The 10,434-nt window shown below is 46.7% G+C and overlaps 1 protein-coding gene across 10 annotated transcripts in view; it reads left to right on the top strand.

Annotated features, from left to right (window-relative positions):
* The window catches only part of Ebf3 (EBF transcription factor 3), a 116,639-nt gene extending 110,669 nt beyond the window's left edge, over nucleotides 1-5,970 (top strand). For 3 of the 10 annotated variants that reach the window (XM_051193227.1, XM_051193225.1, XM_051193235.1), the window contains 5 exons: nucleotides 156-333; nucleotides 1,430-1,618; nucleotides 2,021-2,218; nucleotides 3,139-3,251; nucleotides 4,252-5,970. In XM_051193227.1, the coding sequence (XP_051049184.1) occupies nucleotides 156-333; nucleotides 1,430-1,618; nucleotides 2,021-2,218; nucleotides 3,139-3,251; nucleotides 4,252-4,269 (696 nt within the window). In that variant the 3' untranslated portion in view covers nucleotides 4,270-5,970. The remainder of the gene's footprint in view (nucleotides 1-155; nucleotides 334-1,429; nucleotides 1,619-2,020; nucleotides 2,219-3,138; nucleotides 3,252-4,251) is intronic. The other 7 variants (XM_051193232.1, XM_051193229.1, XM_051193234.1 and 4 more) reach the window with 4 other exon arrangements.
* The last annotated feature ends 4,464 nt before the right edge of the window (nucleotides 5,971-10,434 follow it).

Raw genomic sequence — 10,434 nt, 5'->3', positions numbered from 1 at the left:
CTTAGAAGCATCCTTTGACCATCTTCCTAAGGATTTTGTCATAGTCTAGGCCATGCAATCGTTGCTTGCCCCATAGTGCATGTGATGGAATGTGGCCATTGGAATCTGGCCTCACAGGACATCTTCGTCTCACACATGTATTGCTGTTGCTCCAGGAGATCATCCTGAAGAGAGCAGCTGATATCGCTGAGGCTTTGTACAGCGTTCCCCGCAATCACAACCAGATCCCCACATTGGGCAATACCCCGGCACATACTGGCATGATGGGCGTGAACTCCTTCAGCAGCCAGCTAGCTGTTAACGTGTCAGAGACCTCACAAGCCAATGACCAAGGTAGGCTGCTGTGCCAGGTGGACCCTTCCCTGGCCCCCTTTCCAGGGTGGGTTGAGGTCATAGCTGCAGGAGGAGGTGTTGGGACCCAGCTGGGGAGTGCTGGTCACATTCCATGCCCTTAGGCATGGCTGGTTCCTTCTTGCAGGGAAGACCTTGCCGCACATCTTCCAGCTGTACTGGGCAGAGAACACTCAGAGGGCCCAGTCCTAGTGACGGTAGCTCCATCGGCTGCCACCCAGCTCCCTGGTATTGCTAGAAGTGTCCCTTAGCTTATTTGTAAGTGACTCTGTATTCTTTGACAAGAATGGGCAGAGCCATAGGGCAGCTACAACATAGGAAGCCAGGAGGAGCCTTCTTGGATGTGTCAAGGGTGGTATCTGGGTTCCCATCCTGGTCTGGATCCATGGATAAAAACATCCATTATTTTCCCCCTACTGTATACCTTATCTTATACAATAGTGACTAGGTCTGCTGAGGTCACTATCTGGTGTCCTTCGAGCTGGGTCTTTGAGCCCAGTTTAGTTCATATCCTCTATAAAAACAACTCAGGCAGCCATCTCAGAGCCACCCCCCTGTACTGCTGGCTTTGTTTCCAGTTGCCCACACTCCACAGCAGGCAAGGAGCTATGGCGCCCACCCTACCCTTGCTCACAGAGACAGCAGCTGTGAAGGAGAAGACCCCAAACAGTCTTTCCAGGGAAGTTACGGCCACAAACAAGCTCTCTTTGTCAGCCATGGCATTTGAAGGTCTGTTGAGGCTGAAAGTTCAGAGAGAGTGGGGTAGCAGGTCAGGGATCCAAGCTGTTGATAACTGCTTCTAAAGAAGAGTGTGGAAACAGCTGAAGGTTAGTTAGATTGAACCATGCTTTGGCTGGCCATCGAAGCCAACAGAGATGGAGCAGGTCTCACCAGTGGTAGGGATGGCATGAAAAGATTATCCAAGCTGGCTAGAGTCACCAGAGCGAGAGGAAGCATAAAGTCAATTAAAAATGTTGAATATATATGATAATATATGATATAGATTCTCGGGGAAACCCCCCCCAAGTATCTGTCACTGATAATAATGTTATTTTTGGCCGGGGGGGGATTTTAACAGTCGGCTACAGTCGCAATACAAGCAGCGTGTCCCCGCGAGGCTACGTCCCCAGCAGTACTCCCCAGCAGTCCAATTACAACACAGTCAGCACTAGCATGAATGGATATGGAAGTGGCGCCATGGCCAATCTAGGGGTCCCTGGTTCGCCTGGATTTCTTAATGGCTCCTCCGCTAACTCTCCCTACGGCAGTAAGTGTCTGTTTTTGTCACACGTCATCACGCAGATTCATATTCACTACAAAGTCGAGTGTGTGTATTGCTTGGATGTTCTGTGATGTGAGCTACTGGATAAAAGGAAGGGTGGCCCCAGAGGCTGGGCGTCCAAATGACAACCACAAATTGACCCAATACAGCCCTCCCCAACAACGCAATCTCATTGGCCTCCAAAATAAAATCTGAACCACACAGGGCTGCTCAATTGGAAGACAAAGCCCGACCCCCAAAGCGTTTGCCTGTTATCCAGAGTGGCCTAGCCGAAGCATGTCATGTCTTGTTTTGTGGCCCCTCCCCGTGCGAGGCGAGGCCCTCAGAGCTCTCGCTGTGGTGCTGCGCCACAGCCCGCGTGTGCTGACCATGTTTGCTTTGTTGCAGTAGTGCCGTCCAGCCCCACCATGGCAGCCTCTTCGGTCACCCTCCCTTCAAACTGTAGCAGCACACACGGCATTTTCTCATTCTCACCTGCCAATGTCATCTCCGCAGTGAAACAGAAGAGCGCTTTTGCGCCCGTGGTCCGGCCCCAAGCCTCGCCTCCTCCTTCCTGCACCAGCGCCAACGGGAATGGACTGCAAGGTGAGGGCGGTGTGGGTGGGTGCTCAGGCCCCATGGCCCCTTCCCAAACCCCTTGCACGCCTGTGGCATTGCATGTGCTTCACTGGTCTGCATTCTCCTTCCTGTCCCATAGCCACCTAAAGGTGTGGTCCACAAGCCCCACCACGTACCAGATTCTGCCTCTAGGTTTTGTCCAGTAGCACTTTCATTCCCCAAGGGGTGGAGCCTCACTTGAGAGTACAGCAAGAGCAGAGCCCCATGCAGCAGAGTACCCAGGTCTGCTCCTTCTCCATGCAGGGCATGACCCTGTCTGTAGTGCCAACCGTGCAGGCTCCTTATTAAAGGGGCGGCAGCAACAGTCTCAGTTGGATGGCAGGTCACTGTGCCATCCAGGGAGCCCATCCCAGACTCAGCCTGCTCCCCTTGCCATGAGGCAGAACTTTATTTACAACCTTACCATCATGACAACGAGTCTCCATGGCTTCGGTCTCCTGGAAAGGCCTGAGCGTCCTGACCCAGGGCAATTTGTGTACCATTACTGGGTGGCAAGACTGTAGCTGGGAAAGAGTGTTCTTTCTCAGTTCAGAGTGGGAAGGGTTGACCCAAGGGCAGGAGAGCCACCACTTGGACACAGCTGTCCACAGCTGCGGCCATGTGGAACAGACACCAAGCACCTTTCCCAGCACCGAGGGCAGCTCATGCTGCATGTGACCTACGATGCGTGTGGTGGTAGAGCCGCATAGGTGCCCCTAGGCCTTTGGGCTCACAAGTGACTCCCTGTGATGCACAGGGCCACACTTACTTGAAGTAAGTGGCCATCATCTGGCCTCTTTCAGACACCACCTTGGGTATGTGCTCCACCGGGTGAAAGTCAAACCCATTCTCCTTTAAACACATGAACCCATTCAACCGGTATTTACTGAGTGCCTACTATGTGCCAGGCTCTCTGCTGGGTGCCGAGGACGCAACCGTGGAGAAGACAAACTGGCCCTTTTGTGAAGTCGGTGGTATATTCCACTTTGATGAACTAATGCTCAAAAAAGGAACTGGAAAGGTATCAATGATTTGAACTCATTGTCTTCACAACACCTGTCAGTGCTGACGGGATGCCCAGGCCCCAAGCATCGCCAGCCGGCCTCAGAGCTGTCCCTGGGCACCAGGCCAGCGCTGCTTAGCAGGCAGGCAGTGAGGGCAGGTGTCTGTGGACATGCCCCAGCGTTGAGGCCGACTAGGTGGTACCACATAAGCAGTGTGTACACAAGGGCCTGCCAAACCATAAAGTTGTAACGGTGAGTCGGAGATAAATTAATATCGTTGAAATTAATGGACTGAGAAATTGAAGCTCACATCACTACATGAACAAATGTATTAATATGTTATACATAAATTAATGAGAACAGTCATTCTGACAAAAATTAAACAACACCAGAGTTAAAAGATTTTAAATTACATTCGGACCAGGAGTTCACTACAGAGCTGGCTGCGCTCGGCGCTTCAGTGCCAAGCTTCTCTAATTTTACAAAGAGAAAACAGCACTCTGAGTTGGTGTGGCACCTCCATCACTCCAGATTGAGATTCCAGAGCAGCTGGGCCGTGTGTGGCTTTGATCTGAGAGCCTGACTCACCCTTACGCTACAGAGCTGCTAGTAGGAGATCAGAGCCTGAACCCAAAGGCAGAGGGGGAAACTGAGGCAGGTCTCCAATTCGCTTAGGAAAAGCAAAGCCTGCAAGCAGTGGCCAGGCTGGTTCCTGTCTTTTCCGAGAGTGAGCTTCCTTTTGCTTTGAACAAAATGTGGAGACATACGCAAAGCGGGGAGCGAGCTTTCCCTCTCGCAGAGTAGGCCTGCACAGAGGGCTGCAGCACTAGAAATGCTGAATCATGCCACCAAAGTGCCCTCACCCCAAGAAGTAGATTTCCCAACATACCTCAGCCATGAGAGTTGAGCGAGTCTGGCTCCCCTGTGGATCGTGGTGCAGGAGGAGCAAGCTGGGCCCACTGGAGGGTGCGCGTGTGGGGTGGTCAGCATTAACTGCTGTCCCCTTCTCTTTTGCAGCTATGTCTGGGCTGGTAGTCCCACCCATGTGAGGGACTCTGTTTACCTTCACAGCACCCAGCACCCAAGGACGGACTTCAGGGGACACATGTAGTGTGTTAAGACATGCTGATGGAAACGATATCTTCAAAACTAAAAATCAGCAGCAGTTGAATGCTACAAGAGACATTTAAAGATTTTATTTAAACTGTTAAGAATCAACATGCGAACAAAGCCTACTTCTTCATGAACAATTCCATTTTATTGACTGAACTTTTCTCATATTTTCACATTTCTCAGTCCTGAAGATTAAGGAAAACAAAGCGACGCCTATTTTGTATAAAGTTTCTGATTCCGTCTTGGCTGTCTAGTGCGTGCTATCTGTGTGGGGAGAAGCTTCGTGAATATGCACCATTTTGATGCCCATGCAACACTTGAGGAAGAAAGCCTCGAAACATTTTTCTGTACTCATATTTAGATTCACAATGGTTGTGTATCTCTATAATGTGAAATATTTTTTTGTGGTGAATAAAAAGGGGGCCAAGGAGGTATGAGCCATTAACTGGAACAGAGGAGGATATGACTAGGTGAATTTGGGGTGGCAGGGAGGGAGGGAGGGTTTATCATTGCTTAACTTCATCTTAATGAAATGAAACTTTGTAACTTATTGTAGTTAGAAATTGTAACTTTGATATCGAATCTCTTGCCTTCAACAAGCACACTGACAGAGAAAAAAAAATATGCTACTGTCTGTTGGTTCTGATATTCGCCCACCTAGAGCTTCCTGTTAAAGCAAGTGCGATCGGCAACATTTTTTCAACTTTTGCGCACTGTAAACCTATTGCATTCTTAGGCTACTGTGAGGTCTATGTTTCTTGTACCTGAACTTGTCCTTTTGACTTCTAGACCCTTCTTCCCCTGATGTGTTTTGTATGTGGTTATAAAATTGTAGACTTTTGTGATTTTGCCAAAGTTGTAGCTAAATATTTATACACTTGTCTTGAATTTTTTTCAGATCCACTTAAAATATTTAGAAGAACGAGTTTTATTCCTTATGTATCTTATAAGGGATAAAATGCTCTTTCATGTGACACTTCCTTTCCCATGAACACTTGCAGTTGCTAAGGGACTTTATTTTGTAACATATCAATTATAAATATTGTATTTATCTTTGAAATTTTGTACATTGCTTTCCCCACCATCTCTTTTCACGTCTGTATTGGTGTCTGAGCCTGCCCAGTGTTGTAACACAGGGAAAGAACAGACACCAAGAACTGTCTCTTTGGTCTGTTTTGTTAAAATGAATCAATGTCCTTTCATTTCATTTGTACCTAAACCATTTGCTATTGTTTAGACTTTCCATCCCTTTTTTTTTATGTTGAGGAAAAGTCAAATTCATTGTTTATTTTTATATTATTTTTAAGTTATCTGAACAAATCCTTTTGAAAAGAAAAGTTTGTTGTATAGTCAAGAGAAAAAGGTGCCAGCGGCCGTGACAAATCCTAGTAGGTTCTGTGCATGCGGAGCGGCCGTGAAGGGGCCACACCGTCTGGGGCTGTGTCCTTATTTTATTTTTTATTTTTTAATTTGTTTTTTTTTTTTTTTTTTGTAGAATGTAAAAAGAAAAAGTCATTTTAGCTGCCACCTAGGACTTTGCCACATAGCTGAACTGTGTTTACTGGAAAAATTCAGAGGCCTAAAGTTTAAAATAAAATTTACTTCCGATGTTTTAATTACAAATGTTTGCCACATTAACTTCTCTGATGCCTTAAAAGTGAACTTCTTTGAAGAACTTCTGTGCTACTCTATCACAGGCTTATACCACAATCGTTAACATTTGGAGACTGATGATGAACACACACACAATACACATACATACAATATGCACACATATACAACACACACATACACACACCACACATACAATACACACACATGCAATACACACACACACACACACAGACTTTACACATACAACAAAACACCCCCCCACACACAGACCACACACATATAATACACACACACACACACACACACACACACAATACACACACACCACAGTACACCTCCCCACCAAAAGCACAAGCTTCAGTCCATCAGTCACTCCTTCCTGGATCTGTCTGCTGCTCTCTGACTGCTAAAGTCCATCCTGGAGTTAGAAAGGAGTCGGGGGCGGGGGGGGGGGGAACTGCTGATCTTTTTTTTTTTTTTTTACTTTATTTTAAACAATACCTTTCCATGGTCAGATCCAACAGCACTGTCTGTACTTCTTTTTAACTGGAAAACCTCCTTCAGACACTGTGCCTGTTAGTGCCAAACCCATCGTGAGACCAAGATTCAGGATTAGTTTTTCTTTTTCCTTTACACCCATTGCCCTTGCAGACAGCACACACTTTGTAAACAGCAGCAGAAGTCATACTTAAAACAAAAAGGAGGGAATTTTTAAAAACTAGACACACACACACAAAGAAACAATGCAGCGCTTAGAAAGTGTTCATTCATGAGACTCAATAAAACAAACAGAATGTCCCCAGTGGGTCACACTCTGGCTTGGTGACTCCTGACTGGGCTTAACTCTATGGAACAGCCTGAGAAGTCACTTTGGAACTAAATTGCCTCGATTTATTTTGTGTAAGTAAGGGTTTGACCTAAAAAAAGAGCTCACGTGCACATTAGCAAGTACCCCCACGCCCGAACCCGGTTTGTGTTTTAGATCGACTAGTCGACGCCCTCATTGCTTCATTGTGTCAAAAACCGAGAGCTTCACTAAATGGTAGATTTTGCTGTCAGAGACCCTACAATAAGATTGTTTTATCTGTACATTTTTTCAGATATTTAACTGTATAAAAATGTTCATTTTACACAATATTTAATTAAAGTATTTCTTGTCTGTGAATTTCACTTTGAGTAATTTTATCTGTTTGGCTATTAAAATGAGTTACAAATGAACCAGGGATTTCATTTGCACATCTGGGGCTCCAAAGCTGGGCTCACCAAGATCCAAATGATTTCAGAGGACAGTCCAGAGATTCCAACCCTCAATCAGCACAGTTACTAAGGTGGCTGTGATGCCACAGGCACTATCAGAGCCCACACACTCAGGCCTGAACTGTTCCTGCCACTACCACCTGGGTCACAGGAGCACCAGGGTTCCCTGTAAATGATCCTGGGCTTGGTAATCAGCTTCTGAACCTGCTCTGGCTCCCCCAATACTCACTTGTTCCTACTATCTGCATCCCTATGTCCCTTTTGCCAATCAAGGCTTCGTGCAGACACCATGCACATGGGAGCCATGCTGATGGCTTGATGTGGCTCCAGTACTGGTACCCATGCCACAAAGGTGTTTTGCACTGGCCCCTTGTGACCAAGGCTGGACTCTAGCGAGGTCAACCATCAGCACCAGTCCTAGTTTACAAAAGCCGCCCCCCCCCATGTCTCCCCTACCCCATTCTCTTTCACTCAGCACTTTCCATTTTCTCCACAATGAAAGGCAGGCTTTACATGTTTTGGCTTGCAGCTCTGTCACACATTCACATAAGTGTGATCTAAATTAGTACTCACAAATGTCATCTTAATTACTTGTTCTGCTGAGCGAAACAGGAAACAATTATTCAAAACATAAAGAAACTTGTGAATACCTTTCCCTCCTGTCAGTGCCGATCCTTTGCCTGCTGGCTTTAAAGGGACAGGAAAGAAATAGGTTCCTGTAGCATAAAGCCCACTCAGGCCTTTGCAAGTCACCAGGGCTGAGGAAGCTGTTGCCCAAAGCCCAACCTCATCCTCAGAGCTGGGACCAGCAACTCTGCTCAGGTCTTTGGAGTGAGTGCCAGTCTCTGTTGACCTGGGCAAAGAGAAGTTCAAACACTTCGCTTTTTAAACCAGAAGCAAGAACCAATTCTCTCAAAAACGAACGCAGAGCATTGTCAGGCCTCCCTTTAAGGTCTTACAGGCTTTTAAAGATTATTCAAAAGCACTTGAAATGGGCTTCAATCTAATGCCTCATTTCATTGCATTAAACAGCCTAGTTAATAAAGAATCAATATATTCAAAGGGCAAGGTTATCTTTTGTCTATAAGGGGTGGTGTCGTGCTGAACCTTTTATAGTTCAAATGCTGAAAAAGACCTCGTGAAATCCATACTCATCAAGTGGGTCAACGAGAGCAATAAAGAGGCCCCTGAAAGGAAAGAAAGGCAGCTCCGCTTTAAAACAACTCCGGCCCTTATCTCCCCTGCTCGGAGCACCCAAAGAAGTCCTCAGAAAATGTCAATTTCTCATCAAGACAAGAGGCCACGATGATCATTTTCTCAGAGAATACATACAATTAGGAGAATTCAGAGAGGCATGGCGTTGATTCCTAGCTTATTCTGGCCCCACGAGCTTGGAGCGCCCACCCCACAGATAAAAAGGACTGTTGATAACTGAAGTGTCAATATGCCGAAGAGTGAGTTTTGAATGTGAGTCCTTGTGCTTTGAGCCCGCCTGGGCCGATCCCAGGCCCTGATAACGGCACAGCTGCCAGCAGACACCAAGGGCTGGCCCTTACAATTAATGCCATGAATAAATCACACAAAAGAGTTGGGATGCTTTATACTGGGTGAGACAATCCCCTGTTTTACCCTTCAAGGATTCTTTTTATGTTGGAATAAGGTTGCTTTTAATGAAATTTAAACTCATCAGAGGAAATCAAAAACCTCCAATCAGATTACAAATTGATTTTTTGGTCATTTGTCATGTCCCAGCATAGGGCTGCAGGTTTCACAGGGAGCCAGTTGCCGATGTGGGTTGGGAGTAAGGGTGGAGCAGCTCCCAACCTCAGTGGCTCTATCCCTACCCCTGCCCTGGAGACAAATGGGAGGAGGGGAGAAGTGGCTGTGAACCCTGTGTAGATTTATACACAGTTCTGCTCGTTAGTCCCCACAAACCAAACCCCCAACCAGAACTGGGACCAAGCAATTCTTTTTTATTTTTTAATTAATTTTTTTAAAAAATTTTACATACCAACCCCAGTTCCCCCTCCCTTCCCTTCTCCTCCCACCACACTTCCCCCCTTTCCACCCCATCAACTCCTCAGAGGGAGTAAGGCCTTCCTTGGGGGGTCAACAAAGTTGAGGTAGGATCAAGCTCTTCCCCTTGTATCAAGGCCAAGCAAGGTATCCCACCATAGGAAATGGGCTCCAAAAGGCCAGTTCATGTACCCAAGATAGGTCCTGGTCCTACTGCCAGCCCCCCACCCCAACAGATCAAGCCACATAACTGTCACCTACATTCAGAGGGTCTTGCTCAGGACCAAGCAGTTCTGAATCCACCCATCACTAAATAACCTGGGGGTAGGGGAGGTCATTCTTGGCAGGACTCAGTGGCTCCTAAGTCTATCTAGCTTGACTTTAAAGCTGTATGGACAGCTTATATTTTCAAACTGCCAATGGCTGCTCTGTGGCTCAGGAACTCACAGAGAAATACTTCTGGGGTCTCTTGGTGCTTCTGAAGCACTCTGTGTGAGCCTGTGCTCCATGTCTGGTATATGAAGTTCTAGGTTCGAGCCCCAGAACCTCAAAATAAAGGGATAAAGATAAAATAAGGTTAGGTGACTTGCCTAGGTGCCAAGGCTAGATTCCAAATGCAGTCTCATTGGCCTCCAGACCCTTTGCCTTTCCCACTGTCTTAGGTTTCCAAGATCCTTAAGAATTAAAGAGAAAAAGAGTTTGAATAGGAAGGAGGAGAGAATCCATTTCTAAGGGTCACAACCAATCCATCCATCTTGGAGGTCTCTATTCCATCCAGGCCATCTGCTCAGACTGTAAGAGGAAATTGGCTGGTCTGTTCAGCACACACCAGAGGGCTCAAGAGGGTTTACTTCAAGGCTCAATAGATGTTATACAACCTTACTCTCCAGGCTTGGGCTGAAGGCTCTTCTCCCCCAGAGCCTTGGTAGCATCTGCAGTGCATGGGGATCAGGGGGGAAGAAAGTTGGTTACATGATGCAGATACAGAATGGTGGTGCTGTTCAGGTCCACTGAGACCAAACCAGCGGGACTGGGCAGCAAATGATTAGGAAGGGTTCAGTACAAATTGGCTTCTATTGATATTAGAAGGTGATGGAGTGAAAAAGGCAATTTGAGAGTCACTGTGTTGGTGGTAGAGTTAGAACGAATTCCAACAGAGCTGAAGGTGTAGAAAGCACAAGAAACAGGCTATGAAGAGGT

The sequence above is a fragment of the Phodopus roborovskii genome, unplaced genomic scaffold, assembly GCF_943737965.1.
Source record: "Phodopus roborovskii unplaced genomic scaffold, PHOROB, whole genome shotgun sequence".
NCBI lineage: Eukaryota > Metazoa > Chordata > Mammalia > Rodentia > Cricetidae > Phodopus > Phodopus roborovskii.
Note: the sequence above shows the minus strand (reverse complement) of the source record. Positions and strands in the feature narration are given on the sequence as shown.